The sequence below is a fragment of the Camponotus vicinus genome, unplaced genomic scaffold (assembly GCF_025532165.1).
Source record: "Camponotus vicinus isolate PSW18456_S1 unplaced genomic scaffold, iyCamVici1.0 SCAF_2, whole genome shotgun sequence".
Lineage (NCBI taxonomy): Eukaryota > Metazoa > Arthropoda > Insecta > Hymenoptera > Formicidae > Camponotus > Camponotus vicinus.
This window is the reverse complement of record NW_028141956.1, coordinates 9557240-9576893: the sequence shown is the minus strand read 5'-3', so window position 1 is coordinate 9576893 and position 19654 is coordinate 9557240. Positions and strand designations below refer to the sequence as shown.

Below are 19654 nucleotides of genomic sequence, written 5' to 3'. Positions count from 1 at the left end.
ATGGCCGATATAATTTAATGATAAATATTAATAATATATTAATATTTATTTTTAAAAGTCCAATTATATATACTTATGATATGTCTTTGATTTCATTAATTTAATTAAAATTAATCGCTATTTTATCCTGATTTTTATAATTTCCTTATTTTTTAGATACTTCTGGAGGACCTACACCAGAAGAGCTTTGGAAATTATTAGATCAATGCGATCTGAGCAATAGTCACTGCTCGACACCTTGTATCAGTCCGTCACCTTCATTAATCGCTGCTGGGCCTAGAATTAAGTCGAGTAATGTGTTGTTTCTCAATCAATCGCAAAATCCGGACGCAACGCCTGGATCAAGCCAAACATAAGTATTTGACCAAACTATATTGCAAAAACCAGACATGCTATCCCAGAATTTGCATTTATTTATTTATTTATTTTAATAAAAAAATAAATTTAAAAACTAAAAGTTTACAGTTCCTAAGTTAATATCTTTGCGCATTTATGTGTAATGATCCAACATTACTCTATCAAAGTTTTCTATTTATCTATTTAAATAGTACAATTTAAAAGTATTATAAAGAAGGACTGCATAAACTCTACAACTACGTTTTAAAATAATTTCAACACAATTACAAATTAGCAGTTAGTGTTGAAATTATTTTAACATTTACTATTTTATATATTTAGATGGATGTCTTAATTGTTTTTAAGAGTTTGATGTCTTGAATTAATGAGTGCTTGTTTATTGTTATCAACATTATCATAATTGAGTTTTTCAAGAAATTTTATTATTTAAGAGAAATTGATAAATATTTCTCTCCTTCTCTCTGAAAAGATTTAACTTTGCTTATATTATTTATTATTATTCTAAAACGATTATCAATTTCCTTTTAAGAGAGAATTAATTCAATTGATATTCACATTTTTCAATATAAGATTTTTATGCTCTGTCTTATATAAATCTGTTTTTTAATATAATAAGAGCTTGTCCAGGAAGAGGCATAAACATTCGATAAATTTATAGACTGATAAATGATACAAGTTGAATGTTTTGTTTAGAATTATATATTCTGTATCAATGTTATAAAGTGAATGTGATGATGGTAGTACACAAAATTACATCATTTCCTCCTCTCGTGATGTTAAAACAAGATTAACAAATACTGTCAAATTTTAATAGACACTTATACATAGTTATTGTAAGTCGAAATGACATCATTGTTATATATTTCTAGCAATTTTATATTCTCTCTTTGATTGTAAAACACTTAATATTACTTCAACATCGTATCACTATCAACATGATCTCTAAACGTTATTTAAAAAATTGATTTTCCATGATATCTCTCGATTAACAAATGGTATACATTACGTATGCAATTAAAATTCAAGAATCAAATAGCTCTCATTATATATGTATATATAAGTACTTGTGTACTTTTGTTATAATTTTACTGCATATATAATGTATACATATTTACCATATACGTATATGTACATATATATATATATATATATATATATATATATATATATATATATAGGATATATTGTAATATTGTTACGCAACTGTTACTTCTGTGATTTAAATAAAACATTATGTATATGTATATGATGGCATCGCTTATCGTCTCAATATTGGAATATCACTTCCATTGTACATTTATAAATATCATACATACACTGTACATACAGATTGTTATAAAAGTAGACGATTAGAAAGATTTATTTTACAAACTTCCTTAATATGTTATATTGATTGGTATAATAATATATGTTTTTTGTTTACACAAAAATCTTTCTGAAAAATAAATTAATAAGTTATGATTTATAGGTACATGATCATAAAATAATTTATTAACGCATTTAGTAACGCATAAATACATAAATTCGCAAATAATAATATAAGAGATTCTATTTTCGCATTGTGGTTTTGCGAACAAATTCGCTTATCTTAATAATCATTATAACACCATGTTTTATTACTGCTATAAAAATCTAATTAAATCTCAGGCACTACGGTGATACATTTTGTAACAATCCCGAATTGCACAGTTAAATTATAGGTATATCTTTATACCAATAGTAATAGTTTATATATAGTTATAATTAGTTGAATTTTATTATTATGTTATTATTATGCAATTATTTTAATACTCGCGAGATTTTTCAATAGATGAGTATTCTGCACTCTGTTAGACACAAATACAAAATATCACACAGCAATGTAAATCTTGCTTAAAAACATTTGATCCTAGTATTTGTTACAGAGATCAGACACGTCTCATATAGAGTGTTTAGTCCAGAATAAATTATTATTAAACAAGGATGGATGTGTCATTGGCGTCAAAAGGAAACACCAAGCGACTAAACCGATCACAAACAGACACAGCAGCCCGGCTCTCTTCAGTGGATCCTTATATGCTGCTACTTCAGAAAGATCAGGAAATCCCATATGATTACAGAAAGAATGCGCGGCGAACGGCGCAACAAAGTGTCCTAAGAAAAATACAAAAATAAAAAAATAAACAAATATAAAATCTGAATAACGGTTTTCGTGAAAAAATAATCCCACCTGTCTTGACAAAGAGGAAAGCCGCGTATGCTCCAAATAAAGTTGTATATGCAGACTGAAAACCTGAATTTAATACTCATGTATTTATATTCATTGCAGAAACATCATAGACTTATAGAAAATTTGTGGCAAACTCACAGGATACAAACAGTGCGTGTTTGATTCCCACTCCCATCTTCATCCTCTCCACCACATGATGAAAATGAGCCACTCCAAAGAATAGAGGACATACGAATATGGCAGTAGACGGTGTAAAACATTGTAAGAGCAATGGCAACATGCAAGCTCTGAAAGTCCATTCTTCAGACAGTGGAGCAATTACTTGATTTCTCCACCAGATTAACGTTCGTATGCTTCCCAACCAGTACATGGGTTCTAAAAGTAAAATTTTTTTAATTGTTATTTTTCACTTTTTTTTAGTTATCGAAACCTTAAATGAATTTGCAGAGTACTAGCCTGTGTACAATCGCCACAGCCCATTAAATCCCTGTAGACTCAAGGGACCTAGGAACAGGATCATTGTTAGGAGTAATGGTATCACAGTCGCCTGTATTAAACCCGACCATCGTAGTCCCAGCAATTCCCAAATAGTTACCTAGCAAGTATAAACGACAAAAATAATTGTCATAGAGTAGATCAGAATTATTTAAATTTATTTTAAATACCTTTTGAAACACTTGTTCATTTAATCCAAAGTACAAGGGTGCTGGCGAAATGAGGGTCATGATAAATACGCTAAAAAATCGTTTCTTTATCGTCGATGGATGCTCTCTAAAACACAAGCATAAAACAAAATAGAAAATTAATTATTAGAACATTGTATCGGTATATGGATGTAATTATTTTTCATTTATTATATTGTATTTATTATATATATTCATTTATTATATAGTATAATTAAAAAGAATCGATTAATTATATTAATTATAGATGTTAATTTTGCCAATCAAATGTAATTGGAAATCTTCAATTATTACAAGACAATTATATCTTTTTTAAAGCAAATTTTGTAATAGATACGATATAATTTCTATTATCGTATCTATTAATTTATCGTATTACATTAAAAAATTTGCATAAAAAATATTTTATAATTTTTATTGTGTAATAAAAATGATGTTTGAATTAAAAAATTCAAACATATCGCTAGGCAGATTCTACAATCATATTCAAATATCGCGCCAGATATACATCAATCAAATAAAGATTGCATTCCGTTTCATGCATCATGCAAAATTTATAGTTTTTGTTACGTATATTATAAATTATATAGATTTTTGGGCTTAATACATGAAACAGAATGCAGCCAAATAATGATAATAGTAAAAATAAATAAAAAGTAAAGATAAAACAATCGGCGCCATATTCGAAATTAAGCTATAAACATAAAAATACATAGAGCATTGCCTTAGATAATAATGTAAAAATAATGAAAAATAAGACAGAGAATATACATGTCTCTTTCTAATTCCAGCTAGATAAATAATCTAAATAAATCCGCTCAACGATCCGCATCACGTTCCGCCGAGTCACTAGAATCATGTTATCTCACTAGGAAGCTTGACGCGCCGCCGCCACTTGTCCAAAAAAATACCCGAAGGCGCGACGGCGCCGGTGACAGGAGCAGCGCCACCACGTGCGAAGCTGCGCGCGTCAGTCACGGATATCCATTCGGTCGGTGCGAGGCGGTTCGCGTCCGCGAACGGTTTACCGGGCAGGCAGTGAGTCGACGGGACGGAAGCCTCCGAGACCGAGCCTCCGTCTCTATGAACGAGAAGGAGAGAAACGGGGGACCTGGACGGGCGCTCGAAAACGGGAGGGAAAGGGAGACTGACCCGTCCCGTTGACGTCGCGTCGCGAGTGATCGACGCTGCTGCCGTTGTTATCCGTCACACGTCACGCGAATCCGCGACACACACACATACACTCGCGCGCACACACGTACCTGTTGTGCGGCGAACTCCAGACATAGAGGCTCGCCACATACACGACCGAGAGCGCGAGGCACGAGAGGATCGCGGAGACGCAGTTGTGCGGGTTATCGGTACTCCGTTCCGCGGCCTCCATAACTCCATAACTCCGATGTCGGTCGCCTGTGTCGCGCTCCACTGCGGAAGGGGAGCTCGGTAAAAGCGCCCCGTGGCGTCGGCGGCTCCGACGGAGGAAGAGGGGAAGGACGGGAGGGAGGAAGGCGAAGGAAGGAGAGAGAGAACGAGAGCGAGGCCGAGGAGGTTGAGGCGGCGGCGACGGCGACGAAACGGTGCGGATCGAATGGGGGGTGAGGGACGCGCGACACGCACTCTCGCGGGGCAGAAACACGTCCGATTGGCGGCTGCCCTCTGGGCCAGTCGGCGAGCAGAGATCAAGAAGATGGCCGCCGTGTACGGTGGTAGTGTCGCTATTGTGTAGTGTGTCTCAAGCGTTTGACACCTTCTGCCGAAGCGTGTCCGCGACCGCGGCGTACCTGCTGGGCAGGGTACCCGGCCGGGACTACTCGCGCATCCCTCGTAACCGGGAAGTGCGACGAGTCGCGTTCGAGAGCGGTGGAGAGAAGGAGCGGCAGCAGCAGCAGCAGCACCAGCACCAGCAGCAGCAGCAGGAGGAGGAGGGGGAGGGGCAGGAGGTGGTGGAGGAGGACAACGACGGCAACGGGGACGGACACGAGGACGACCGCCGAGGGCCGCCGACGACACGCGCAAGATGCCAAGCGCGTCGTTCTCGTCGTCGCGCAGCTACGTGCGGAGGTCGCGTCGGAAAAACGCAAACAGGATCCCTTTGCCGTCGAGAACCACGGGTAAGAGAGAGAGAAAGAACGAGTGCGAACGAGCGAGCGAGCGAAGAGGGACGGCGTGAGCGAGCGAGACGGAGAGAGAGAGAGAGAGACGAGGGCACAAAGAGAGTCTCTCTCTCCGTCTCTCTCTCTTCGTATCGGAGAACTTCTTCCAAGATCTCGCTGCTCACCTGTCTGTCCTCTGTTCGCCATCGCCCATCTCGTTCGGGAGCCTCAACGGATCGAGAGTATCACACGTCGTTCTAACCACGAGCTCGACGCACTTCGCCATCTCCGTCGAGTCTTTGTCTCGACGTGCAGACCTGTCAACGCTCTCTCGCCCTCGCCTATCTGTATTCAATTTGTCTAACATTTTTCGCTACCTCTATCAGTTTTATTTCTCTCCCTTCCATTGTATTTTCTTTTTATGTGGGATGTGTAGAAAGGATTGGAAAAGAGCTGGAAGAGTGAATTCAGATTGCATATCTGGTGGAGAGAAAGAAACATTGGTATTCCTTGTAACTATTTGTATATAAAAGAAAGCAAATTATTCAGTATTCTATTCTGACAGCTACACGTGAACTTGTCCAAGTTGTGTCTGTCGTCACTTCCAAGCAACTCCAAAATGTTTCAGCTGAGGTTATGTAGTTCGATGAATCTGTACTCATTGGTCCGATGAATCTGTACTCATTGGCTTCCAAGGGTAAAATTGTCAGAGACTCAACCATAGCCTAACCATAGTTGTGTCACAGCGACAAGGAAAGTTTGAGCAATCATGACTAGCGCAAATAATTAAAAACGCTTAACTAAGACAATATTGTAATAAATGCTGGAATTGTAACAGTGTTTTAATAATTGTATTCAATTGTGCGTCTCCAAATTATATTTTCATCCATGAATAATTTCTCAAACTTGTGAATAATTTCTCATTGACAGCTGTTAACAGTCATATTGCTTTTTAATATTTGTAGATAATATCCGATTGACTGGTGTGGAAATGGTATAATTGTGGATTCGAGGATTTGCAACATGTTTTTTTCAACGAGTTTTAGAACAGAAAAAGTCAGAATTTCTTCGCATCGTGTTATTCTATCCAATAAACAAGACTAAACAAAGAAAATATTTTAACCAACAGTTTACAAAGTCTCTTATCATCTAGCTTGAAGGAATATATAACATAAATCCATGATGTTCTGAGGTTTATGGCTTCAAAAAACTACATAGTACTTATAAGTACAGAGCAAGAATCATATATTTCAATGAAGCAAGAAGAATGAAAGATGATTCTTCTGTTAGAATAATATATTGCAGAAGCTGCATGTTTGATATAATAAGAGTTGAATGATCTTTAAAATTATTAAGAGAACGTGATTGTATAATATAATATTGTATTAGGATAAAAACTCTCGTCAGAGAAGTGATTGCTTTTGTACCTCCCGTGTACACGATCGCGATCTCCGCTTTGCGATCAATCCATCGGAATGTTGGCTTCGGAGTCGTCCCCTTCCCTGTCCTCACGGCCCCCCCCCTCCCCCCATATATTTCTTTTTCTCTTTCTCTCTCTTTCTCTTTCCCCTTTCTTCCCGATTCCGAATCACCGGCGATCCAGTTGGAACGCGGCGCAAGAGTACAAGTCGATCGGTGCCGAATTTTCCATCGGTCCGAGAGAGACGGAGAACGAACAAGAAAGAGAGTGAAAAAGAGAGAGTGGGTATATAAAACTGATACTACATTCATATGGCAAAATGTTTGTCGGACGTATCGATTGGCTATCAGAGAATTCTTAAAATTTTGTAGAGACTTTAGAACTTCTTTTTTCGATAACCAATCGCTAATACTTGATAAACATATGACAAATAATACACATAATATACCCTAAGAACAGAGAAGGAGAAAGAGAGATTAAGAGGACTAGTGGATAAGCGAGTAAGAAATACTTTTGAGATTATAATATGTAAATTTTTTATTTTTTTAGAAGGAATTCAATTGTTTATTAACTTTTCAGCTGTGCAATATTTAAAATTCTTCGATAAGTGAAAGAGACAAAAGAGAGAAAAAATAATTAAAAGTCAGTTTAATTTGTGAACATATATATTTTAGAAGAAAACCAAGAAAAAGAAGAAACTTTTTTAAATATCTTATTTTTTAACGAATGCGAGATTTAATTCCAAACTCTAAAGTTCTAGATTAGTACTATCGATACTTGAATATCTGAGTGTTTCGGATCAAATCAAATAAAACTGTTATGAAAGTGACATTAGATAAGAATAAAAAACGATGTTATTTCGCATGCAAACTTATCTATTTAACTGCAACAGAGATACGCACTCGAGAAGTTTAATCTAAGAATCTCGTTGGGATTAAATCGCACACACGATATTTAAAAAAAAGATAAGATGTTTTAAAAACTCCTTTATTTTAATACATTATATATTCTTATATACAGAAGGAAACGGAAATGAGGCAAGAACTGACGCGATATAATATCGACGATATTACCAATGGATGATTTTTTATGAGTGATGAATTAATGGTGCTCCACTTTCGCGAGAAAGAATCCTGAGAAGAGGATCCACAAAATGCAACGATGATCGAGAGTGATCCTCGAAAAATCACACATCCTGTAGATCCCACGAGCAGAGCGCCCTCCCGTACGCGTGTCCGTGTGTTATCGGCTAGAAAGTGAAATGTGTCTGAAAGATGCTGTTCACCGAAGCGGAGTGGAAGGCGCGTGATGGATTCTGCTCCTTTTGTAGCGATACTCGTTGACGCACCGATGATAATGATTTGATAGTGAATGAACAGGGAGAGAGAAAGATAGAGGAACGTCTGCGAAATATCTTTTTGTCAATTTGTACTTTGGTATACGATGTGCGAATTTCATATTTTGCGATAGCGACAATCGGTCGATAGGAAGATACATCGTGTCTCGTTTTCTTCATGATATAAGAGAGGTAAAAGGAATATATGCAATATATTAAAAATTTTATCGTACGATATGTACTCTCGCAATAAGTTTGACACTATAAAATGAAGCAGTGAGATTTACACATGTATTTCTTTTGCTACTCATGCTTGTAAGGCTTACATATTGAATTTGCATAATGTCAAAAATTACACTTTGAGATATTGTATTGTATGTAATCGCAAGATTGCTCTTTATTAGCAGATTCTTTATATCGATTTACGACATGTCGCATGCTCGACAATTTATGCATCAGCACTTGTAAAACAGGGTCACCTTGTGTCAATATGCAAATTTCTCTAGCGGTATCATTATTAATTATAGAAATTACAACAGATGACAAATGTGTAATGTGCTTTTTGTTTACAATCTGTCACATTAAGTATACAAGTTTATTTCTGTTTGTGTAAATAGGATATATTACTTGTGACACTGTACAATGTTTCTCTCTCTTTCTTCTTCGTCTTTTATGTAACAGATATATATCTCGGATTGAGGCTTACTTTATTCTTTTTTTCATTCGTTTTTCTTACTACATCTACCTTAATAGAGTAATAGAATTTTATTAAGGGTCTTCTATCACAGAAAGAACTATGATTTAATTATGTGATCATATTCCCTTTCAAAATAATGTATACTTTTTCTTCTTTTATATAGATTTCCGTTCTAATAGGACGCTATACGATTTTAGATTTAGGGTATTGAAAGTGGTTTTTTAGTAAATTAAGTGTGATTATATTTCATTATCTTCTTTTTTTCCTCTTTTATACGTAGCTATTCTTCATGAAAGGTTCCTTTCAAAAGTCCTCTTGTCATCAGGTAGTGACACAAAACCACAAAATAATGTATATACGACTTTGTCTTCTTTTCAGCTGAAAAAAAAAAACTACCTGCTTTCCCCTCGCTCTCCTCTTACTTTCCTTGTTTTTGGAGACTAGATATTTTTACTTTTTTATTTTTTTTTTTATTAGCCGAGCCATGCGACCTGCCGTGTCCGACGTCCAATCAGATCCTTCCGGGAGGTGGAGTTGGCGGTGGAGGCGGAGGAAGTGGTGGACGAGGCTCGTCCCCTAGTGTATCCGGGGTAGCTGCACCCTCGCCGTCTCCGCAGTCGCACTCGTCGCCGTACGACTTGAGACGCAAGAGTCCACCACATCCGGACCCAGCGCCAGGCACGAGTTCCGCTCTACCGCCATCGGGTGGAAGTAGCATTGCCGCTACCTTCGGTTCGTCGTCTTTACCAGCGAGAAAGCGACCGAGACGGACATGTTCGCTTTCTACAGATGGTACGTTTCAAACTTGTCACAATTGAAAGAGATGAGTCGAATTAAAAATTGTTCCACGTGTCGAGAGATAAAGAAATAATATTTGTATAATGATAATTATATGTTATTAATATATATAAAGCATATACAGAGTGAGTTTGATGAAAAGTTTATTATTTTCTTCGAAAACAGTTAAAAATAAGAGATATTCATTGTAAAAATTATAGAGGGACATATTATGTGAACTTGAGTAATCTTGAGTGTTTCATACTATTAATTAAAATTTCCTTTTTTTAAATATGAAAGAATATTTTAGAATTATTTCATCAATAGTATTCAATAAATTAGATACTTTTATATCAGTATTTCTTTTCAGAAAGTTAACATTTATTGAATATCTCCTTCTCGTTTTCAGAGATCGTAAATTTTTTATTAGACTCTGTATATATAATATATTTGTATGCAATATAATAAAAATTTCTTTATAATGATGAAAACAAATTTGAGAATAATTCATTCAGTAAGTCTCAACATTGCTTTTTCGTTCATTTCTTAACACATAGATCTTTTTAGAATTTAACTCTGCTAATCAGTCAGATCTAATTTTGATTTTTCACGATAGGTATAAATACAAATACGGCGGCGCATTATCTTCAATACGAGCTACCGGACGAAGTACTACTCACGATATTCAATTATCTTATGGAGCAAGATCTTTGCCGAGTCTCACAAGTCTGCAAGCGTTTCCAAGCAATCGCGAACGACACGGAGCTATGGAAATCGCTTTATCAGCAGGTTTACGAGTACGATCTGCCGTTATTTAACCCAGCCCCGTGTAAATTCGAGTTTGTGTCACCGGACGAGTCTGAGTACCAGAATCCGTGGAAGGAAAGCTTCAGGCAGCTATATAGAGGTGTGCACGTCCGACCCGGCTTCCAGGACTTGAAGTTTAAGGGCCGTAATCTGCCGTACTTTAATACGGTCCAGGGCGCACTGGACTACGTAGACGAGTACAGGAGTAACAGCGGTTCCACGACAAACGGTGGAAGTACGGCTGCGAGCGGGCAAGGCTGTTGCAACAGCAATTCCCAAACGAACGGGGAGGACACGTCGACACAGCATCTAGTATTTCTACATGCAGGCACGTACAGGGGCGAGTTCCTCGTGATCGATAGTGATGTGGCGCTGATCGGCGCCGCGCCAGGTAATGTCGCGGAATCTGTCATCCTGGAGCGGGAGAGCGAATCGACGGTTATGTTTGTGGAAGGTGCAAAGCGTGCTTACGCCGGACATCTTACGTTAAAGTTCACGCCTGATGTCACGAGCACAGTGCCCCATCATAAACACTATTGTCTGGAGGTTGGCGAAAATTGCAGTCCTACTGTAGATCATTGCATTATCAGAAGCTCCAGTGTAGGTAAGCAAACGCTTAATCCTCCATATGGATATGTATATTGTAACATTAAGATATTTTAATAAAAAGTTTTGAACTTAATAAGATTATTACTTATCTCTGTAAAATTTTAAATCTTTACAAGACGTTAATTGAAATTTATAACAAAAGATTTATAATTACTCAATATACTTATCTTTGAAATAAAGTTGATATTTAAACAAATTAATATTATTTCTATACTTTTAGTTGGTGCCGCAGTTTGTGTATCAGGCGTGGGTGCCAATCCATTAGTGAAAAACTGCGACATCTCAGATTGCGAAAACGTTGGCCTATACGTGACCGACTACGCACAGGGCACGTACGAGGACAACGAGATCTCGCGAAACGCTCTGGCTGGCATCTGGGTGAAGAACTATGCGAATCCTATCATGCGGCGGAATCACATCCATCATGGTCGTGATGTAGGAATATTCACGTTCGACAATGGACTTGGTTACTTCGAGGCTAACGATATTCACAACAATCGAATAGCGGGTTTCGAGGTAAAGGCCGGTGCGAATCCGACTGTTGTTCATTGCGAGATTCATCACGGCCAGACTGGTGGCATCTATGTTCACGAAAACGGCCTCGGACAATTCATCGACAACAAGATTCACTCCAACAACTTCGCCGGCGTATGGATCACATCAAACTCGAATCCGACTATACGTCGGAACGAGATATATAATGGTCATCAAGGCGGAGTGTACATATTCGGCGAAGGCAGGGGTCTGATCGAACATAACAACATCTACGGTAATGCGCTGGCCGGCATACAAATCAGGACAAATTCGGATCCGATTGTTCGACATAACAAGATACATCATGGTCAACACGGTGGCATTTATGTCCACGAAAAGGGCCAGGGCCTAATAGAGGAGAACGAGGTCTACGCTAACACCCTAGCAGGCGTGTGGATCACAACGGGTTCGACGCCAGTTTTAAGGAGAAATCGAATTCATAGCGGCAAACAGGTCGGCGTGTATTTTTACGACAACGGCCACGGAAGATTGGAGGACAATGATATTTTCAATCATTTATATTCGGGAGTACAAATAAGGTAATTCACATGTGTAAAAGGATTAAAAGATGCTCGCAAGTCTCGAATGCGTAAACGAAATATAGCGGTCAGAAAGTTGCCTGAAATTGTGTTTCCTCTTTTAATTTAGGACTGGCAGTAATCCAGTAATACGTGGCAACAAAATATGGGGTGGTCAAAACGGCGGTGTTCTTGTATATAATAGCGGCTTAGGCTTACTTGAACAAAATGAGATTTTCGATAACGCGATGGCCGGCGTCTGGATTAAGACGGACAGCAATCCGACTCTTAAAAGGAACAAAATATACGACGGACGAGACGGCGGAATTTGTATATTTAATGGGGGCAAAGGTAAAATACTTAGTTTGCAAAATCTTAATAATTTTTGTATCATACAACTTTTGCATACACACAAATTATAATTATATAAGTAGTGAAATTTTTTTATCGATAATGTGTGTATCTCTGCTTCTCCAAATTTAATTAAATATATTTTATCTGTTTTTGTTAAAATATATCAAATAATCAAATATATAATTATTTCAATTCAAAATTTATCAATTCTATTCAATTGATAAGCTTCTCGCTTTAATTATAAAAAGTATTTAAAAAATAGAAAATTATATAAAATGAAAATAAATAAAGTAAATTAAGTTATAAATGTATATAGGGGAAAAATGGTCGTGATTGTGATTTTCACGCATCTCAATTTGCAGGTGTTTTGGAAGAGAATGATATATTTCGCAATGCGCAAGCGGGCGTGCTCATTTCGACGCAATCGCAGCCGGTATTGAAAAGGAACCGGATTTTCGATGGCTTGGCAGCTGGCGTTGAAATAACCAACAACGCCACCGCCACGCTGGAATACAATCAAATATTCAATAATCGATTCGGTGGTCTGTGCCTAGCGAGTGGGGTGCAGCCGACAACTAGAGGTAAATACTTGCTTACTGGATAGCATTTTTAGCGTGGAAGAAGACAAATTTACTGTATCATTGCGCATTTTTTTAGGCAATAAAATATTTAGTAATCAAGATGCGGTGGAGAAAGCGGTTGGAAATGGCCAATGCTTGTACAAAATCTCATCGTACACTTCCTTTCCTATGCACGACTTTTACCGCTGTCAAACTTGCAACACGACGGATCGCAACGCGATATGCGTTAATTGTATAAAAACTTGTCATGCCGGTCACGATGTGGAATTCATCAGACACGACCGGTGAGAGCGAATTCGCTTGATGTATTTTATTTAGGTGCACATTCTCCATTAAAATGAAATAACTATAATGAAATCGTGCATTAATATTTCTAGATTCTTTTGTGATTGCGGTGCCGGAACGTTGAGCAATCAGTGCCAGCTGCAAGGTGAGCCTACGCAAGATACGGATACGTTATACGATAGCGCGGCGCCCATGGAATCGCATACACTAATGGTCAACTAGGAACTAACCTAAAATAATTTAAACAATCAAACAATTGTTAGAGCCGTAAGTCCAGTAATATTGCGAGCAGACGCCGTGATCCGCTGCCGAGTTCTTTATTAAGATATTTTTCTTCCTCTTCGTACATATATATATATATATATATATATATATATATATATATATATATGCGCCATCATGTAGTTGTTATTTAAAAAATTTCTATTTATTGCAAGAATATTTTGTTATTGTTAATACGTGATGTTATAAAATACTCTCTGGTCAATTATAATTTGACCAATATTATATTATTTCCTTGTTTTTTTTTCTTTTTTTTCTTATCAAGATTATCAGTTCTATTCTTTATATTACTGTTTTTGTTATAATTTTCTTCCTCTTTTATTTTTTATGAAGATATATTTTAAAATTCTTCTCATATGGAAGCTTATTATATATTACATTACATAAAAAATAATATATTTCTCTCTATAAATATATTATTTATTTGCTCTCTCATTTTATATTGAATTGTTGATCGTTTGGTAATCTTTTTCCCATGATTATTTAAAATTATGAGGCGATTATCTTATATATTGAGCTTTTATTTCACATGTTATTTCTCTTTGATCAATTCTTGTTAAAAATTAGAAATTACCCAAAATAATAAAGAACTCGGCAATCGAGAGTCGCCAAGGAGAGAACGGTAGTAATAAAATAACAAAAATCCTCATATGTAAGACACAGTATAATATTAGATATATCAAATTATAATTTGAATGTGTAAACGAGGGGAACGCTAAGCTAATCGTAAATCGAACATTTCACGTGATCCTTTTTATTGAGGTTCTGCAATTATTAAAATTATCATATAATAAGAGTGCAGTGCCGAAGCATTAAAAAAATGAAAGGGAGAAGGAAAAGAAGCACATGTGTGTATACGCCATAATAAGAACACTTGACGCCTCGTAATATACGCTCTAATGAACTTGCTTAAAACTCTAATAATAAAAGCCGCGTTAACACGTAAATAAAACGAATGTAAATTCACACGGTGTGAAACAGTGTATCCGGAATGTAAATTGTGTATATCGAAGCAGTGGTGGTAACGAGTTGAGAATAGGTGATACAATCATATTACCATATTCTTGCGAGCAGAAAAACATCAACGCCACAATAAAAACATAAAGTATATAAATAAGATTTGCACTCAACAGTTAATAAGACAAAAGACTTATAATTATACCAGTGTATAAAGAAACGCAAGAGCAATGCGTGTTGAATATCACGCTTGTCGGAATCATAAAAACTAAAAATTTAAACTTAAATCATCGCAACAAAGGAAAAAGAAGAAACGACCGTAAACCAATCACGCGTCACGCGATCGTAAACATGCTAACACAAGTGCAACATGGACGGATTTGTCGAATCTGTGCTGTACAAATCTCGAAGAGGTAAACGAAAGTAGAAGAAAGAGAGGCGAACGTGAAGCAGGGAAAAAAAACCAACAAGACGAAGATCTGTAAGACACACGGAAACGCAATGTCTAAAATATGTGATATATAACACTCACAACAGGTGGAAATATAATCAAAAAGAAGATGAACATTCTGCTAATTTTTCGACGTAAACATACCTCGTAATTAACGCGTAACGGTTCCATTATATTCGCAGTGATAAATTATGCGATGGTCCTAAGTTGCTCCCCCAACCCCCAACGGGCGAAGTGCATAATAAAAAGACGGGATAAATATTCAAAATTAAGTTAAATTCATGGATAAAAAAAGAGTGTGCGTACAAGAGGATGCACAACGGTGTGTATACCAGTGAAAAAGAAAGGAAACGGATGAAGAAATTGAGCGTTCTCGAAAGAAAAAAAATGTACTGTCCGAGGAACAGTTTTTAAAAAATAATCTCGAATTTTTCAGAGTAATCCGATTTTTTTAATTATTATGTTAGTGCGTAAAAGAAGTCTAATCGCATTACTGTAACTGTAATTTCTCCGGGAGTGGGCACGCGTGCTCCCGCGCGAAAGAAGAAGAGGAAGCGCCTATTAGCGATATAATTTTAGACCGAAATCACCTTTATTTACGCATATACGTGGTATACATATATAGATAAATAGAGAAGAGAAGAGTGAACTCTATTCCTGATAGAGGCATCATTATCGTAAATTCTGTTCGCACGTTAAACAAACGTATAATTCGTTATTATATGCGTATATATATGGTATCTTTTGTATGTCGTCTACAGCGAGAAGCGGCGCGTGAAAATTGCCTTTGAGCTTGCCGACCCGGAAGAGGGTAGTATTATTTACGATGTCATATTATATGTATTATCGTGACGGAAAAAAGCTTGTATATATCCAACAAATAGGCGCGCTTAACGAAAGAAGGATATAGGCACTTTTCACGCGCGCTACATTAGACCTAAAGAGTAAAAAAAAGAAAAAAGAAAAAGAAAAAAATGCGTATCGCGGATCTTTCGATTTTTGAGTGATATAACGTATGGTCTGTTGTTTTGTTTAACGAAATATTGTGCATTTGACGAACTTCGTGAATCCTTTCTTGTCCGATGGTTGAAACGAAGGAACTGCAGAAGAATGTGGCGATGCGACGGGAAATAATGCAGTTAAAGCCCGATATGATTTATAATTAATATCGTCGACACGATTATATTATATATTTTATATATATTGCATTTATTGTGCACCGGAATACGCTCTCGAGTGATTTCTGTTTTCTTTCTTTTCTTTTTTTTCTTTTTTTTTTCTTTTTTTCTTTCCCGTTGAAGTTATCGATTAAAGTTACGGTGCTCTCTAAATTTGGACGTGACTGATAATGAAAATTTATTTGTCGAATTTATTTGTCAGATTGTATAAATTATGGATTGAATTTGAACGCTGGATGTTCTGTATTATCCATGGACCGAATCATTTTATTATATGTACGTAATATGTTGCAGAGAGATATATGTATATGTAGATATATTTTTTCTTTTTTCTTTTTTTTTTTATATCCGAGCAATCGAGATGGGAGGAGAATCACGTGCACGTGCGCGCGTCCTTCATCTCTCTTTTCTCTGAAGGAGAATAAAACGAAACTCTCGAAAGTATAAATTTATCATTGTCCGTGCGGAGCCGTTTTTCCCTCCACATATGCGAGGGAAGCATTTTTCTGCGATTTCTACCTCCTCACATGCACGCGGAGTAAAGGAACTTCCTATTACGGCAAAATTGTCACTGTTGCTGCTTATCCAATGATTCGAGAGCGCACACGCAACGAAAGATTTAAGGAAATTTTATCAATTTTTTTGAATCATTCAACATGCGAAAACCTCTTTCGTCGACAAAATAGAAAACCCGGTCCTTTTTATTATTGAAGCAATGATGATTCGCGATAAAATATTTCTTCCTCCGAGATATTCCAGAAATGTTCCAACGCCAAAAACATTGTTGAGCTTCGATAATACACTAGTCAATCTGTTGATACAACGAGATAATTCGTGCAGATTGCAGAAAACTTCTTTAGGATGTAAGATTAGCGTTCCCTCGACAAGTCTCTTCTGTTGATATAACAAGTAACGATACTCGCTACGACAGTGACAAATTTGACCGTGTCAGCAAATTCTTTTTCTCCATGCACTTTCAAGTATGTATGTTGAGTAATGTTTCGAGTATACATTGTTTTTGCGCAGCAAACCGTGTATATATGTATGTACAACGTAGGACGAGGCAGCAACCAAGCGGCGAGCGATTCGTGGACTCGTATAATAACTTCCCAGCTGCTTCCATTCCGCCTGCTCGAGCGTACGCGTTTTACGGCTTACACCCTCGTGACCTAAAACTCCGAAAAAAGAGGACAAGGGGATGAAAAAAAGACGAACACGTACATACACGCGTACTAGACGCGTGAGATAGGTAAAAATAGGCTTGCACAAAAAACTTACAGGCATATAGACACAAACACACGTACATGATATACATGCACACAGATACACACACGTACACACACGTGGGTCGAGATTCTCGTATTCGGCTGCGGCACGATCCCAGTGTTTCTCTGTTTCTAGTTGTTGAATGTATTAGAAGATAAGGGACTCGGATCACAGCAAAAACGAACCCTTCCTTTGCCCACCCCTATTCCTCTTCCTTTCTCCCCCCTCCTGTTCCGTCCCTTTCCGTTGTGTTTGTCATTCTCACTGTTCCGCTATAAGATCGGCTGACGCTAAATAGAGCTTTATCTTAACGTTCACCAAAGTGACAATCGTCGTTTCGCGCCACGCGTGAAGTCTCGGGAGTGATAAGAATTTTTTCGTCTTGCATAACAAAAAAAAAAGCAGAAAAGAGAAATATTCAAGATAATATAATGATCGCGCGATGGGACAAAAAGGAGTAACACTGATGTGCCGTATCGTTCACGAGTTAATCGGATGTGAACAATCAACGTGTTTCACCCAAGTTGAAGCCTCGAAATATCATACGACAAGATATTAATTATCCGGACATTAATTATTATTCAAATATCGAAATTTTCTTGACGATCGGTAACGAGAATGAAAAAAAAATGCTTTCTCTCTATATATTTATAATTAATTTTGTGTGTGTGTGTGTATATATATATATAAAATTATATATTTTTTTAAATATATATACAAAATTATATATTTTTTTAGATGTTTTATATATATAAAATTATTTATATTTTTATTTATATTTTATTTATATATCTTTTTTTATTTAATATCTCGTTATATCTTTTTTTTATTTATCTCGCTTATATCTATCAAAATTTCGTGCAGGCATAAATGTATATCTTATACATTATTCGTCTATCTTGAATCCGGATAATTAAAATCTTGCTGTATACAGAGCTTCATATTATATATATTGAATTATTTAAAATATCCTTATTACACTATCAAATATATAAAAAAAAGTGTTTTGGGAATAATCGTTTGATTCAGAGGGGGACAAACATGATTGGGAAATTTATTATTGATGTAGCGTGAAAAATTAGTAAATCAGCCGATTCCTCACCTTGATCTATCGGTCTCTCTCTTTATCATGAATTGATCAATCGCTCCATTCCATGAACTATATTGTCCACCGTCAAACATTGACTTTCTCGATTTTCCGTCAGCGAGTACTTGCCATTATTACGTTAGTTGCCATAGCTCCGGTGCGGTAGAGAAGCTAGATAGATTAAGAGCACACAAAGCGTTTGTTGTGCAAACACACGGATCCGCAAAATCAGTAGAAGTACATATAATGTAAATATTAATTTGACCATTATATATATAATTATATATATATACTATATATGTATATAAATATATAATTATATGTATATACATATACATATATATTACATATATATACAATTTATTGATTGCACTATTATATAAAAAAATATATATTATTGTCGATTATAATTTTTATTTTTTTATCCTTTATTGTTAATTTATGTGTATTTTTGTTCTATCGTGGGACGAGACGTGCCGAAAAGTATGTTCAGTCCAATTTTACGGTTTGTCTTTATAATTACAAAAGGAGAAAACAAGGAAAAAAATGATCAATCATTTTTGTACGATTAAATAAACAATCAAATAATTATCCCAAATGCAGATGGATTTCGGCCAATTAAATAGATTTACAGAGCGTGACATTTTACGCTGTTCATGAATCTTTTTCCGCGTACTGATTCAACTGGCAACAGCAAATTGAAGTCTTTTTGTAGAGGAAAAAAAAAAAGAAAAATCGCATGTCGTTCGCTCTCTTCTAACGTGATTATTCATTTAAGATTCATATTTAGCCACACTTATATAAGTAACATATATTAATCACATTAATTAACATATTAATCACATTACAAGACTGTATTAGTCCTTTTGAGGTTGAGGCGAGATTAAGTTAACAATGTTGCATTTTTATTACACACGAAATACCTAAATTATCGTATTATGTAATGTCACAAAGTTGATAATAAGAAGTAGCAATTTTATTTCTCATTCATTTATTTAAATCTCTAGGCGATTATGTAGATAAAATTAATGCGCGTTAACATGTCGGATGAATCGTTGCGTAAATACGGTAAAGATTTGATAGCAAATTTTTTTAAAATTATATATAACATATATTATATAATTTTTAATAAGTCACAATTTTCGAAAAGTCGGAGAGAAGAAATAAAAAATT

The 19654-nt window shown here is 36.1% G+C and overlaps 3 protein-coding genes across 8 annotated transcripts in view; 2 read left to right on the top strand and 1 right to left on the bottom strand.

Moving 5' to 3' along the window:
* LOC145967258 (BTB/POZ domain-containing protein KCTD3) overlaps window positions 1–3435 on the top strand; it is a 62993-nt gene extending 59558 nt beyond the window's left edge. For 3 of the 5 annotated variants that reach the window (XM_083091969.1, XM_083091966.1, XM_083091965.1), the window contains exon 10: window positions 157–1487. In XM_083091969.1, coding sequence (XP_082948095.1) covers window positions 157–356 — 200 coding nt within the window. In that variant the 3' untranslated portion in view covers window positions 357–1487. Of the gene's footprint in view, window positions 1–156; window positions 1488–2261; window positions 2592–2665; window positions 2911–3013 lie in introns of those variants that run through there. The other 2 variants (XR_014437324.1, XM_083091967.1) reach the window with 2 other exon arrangements.
* On the bottom strand, window positions 1039–4746 carry Sras (Ras converting CAAX endopeptidase Sras). Of its 2 annotated transcripts, none has more exons than XM_083091970.1 (6): window positions 4512–4746; window positions 3232–3337; window positions 3023–3161; window positions 2705–2941; window positions 2567–2629; window positions 1039–2490 (listed from the first exon to the last, which is right to left on the bottom strand). In XM_083091970.1, the coding sequence occupies exons 1-6, from the start codon at window positions 4631–4633 to the stop codon at window positions 2276–2278; spliced, it is 882 nt and encodes a 293-aa protein (XP_082948096.1). In that variant the 5' UTR covers window positions 4634–4746; the 3' UTR covers window positions 1039–2275. The 2 variants fall into 2 exon arrangements, with proteins under 2 accessions (XP_082948096.1, XP_082948097.1); XM_083091971.1 differs by having other exon boundaries at window positions 4021–4653.
* Fbxo11 (F-box protein 11) lies at window positions 4202–18891 on the top strand. Its single transcript, XM_083091964.1, has 8 exons — window positions 4202–5360; window positions 9273–9587; window positions 10189–10983; window positions 11209–12061; window positions 12171–12391; window positions 12757–12975; window positions 13052–13259; window positions 13353–18891. The coding sequence occupies exons 1-8, from the start codon at window positions 5267–5269 to the stop codon at window positions 13480–13482; spliced, it is 2835 nt and encodes a 944-aa protein (XP_082948090.1). The 5' UTR covers window positions 4202–5266; the 3' UTR covers window positions 13483–18891.
* The last annotated feature ends 763 nt before the right edge of the window (window positions 18892–19654 follow it).

Excerpts from the sequence above, each read along its gene's own strand:
- Sras (XM_083091970.1), bottom strand. The coding sequence starts at position 4,633 with ATGGAGGCCGCGGAACGGAGTACCGATAACCCGCACAACTGCGTCTCC. Across the intron at positions 3,338-4,511 it reads TGGAGTTCGCCGCACAACAG|AGAGCATCCATCGACGATAA; the intron begins GTACGTGTGTGC and ends CTTGTGTTTTAG. Across the intron at positions 2,630-2,704 it reads ACACGCACTGTTTGTATCCT|GTTTTCAGTCTGCATATACA; the intron begins GTGAGTTTGCCA and ends TATTAAATTCAG.
- Fbxo11 (XM_083091964.1), top strand. The coding sequence starts at position 5,267 with ATGCCAAGCGCGTCGTTCTCGTCGTCGCGCAGCTACGTGCGGAGGTCG. Across the intron at positions 5,361-9,272 it reads TTTGCCGTCGAGAACCACGG|CCGAGCCATGCGACCTGCCG; the intron begins GTAAGAGAGAGA and ends TTTTTTTATTAG. Across the intron at positions 12,976-13,051 it reads GGTGCAGCCGACAACTAGAG|GCAATAAAATATTTAGTAAT; the intron begins GTAAATACTTGC and ends GCATTTTTTTAG.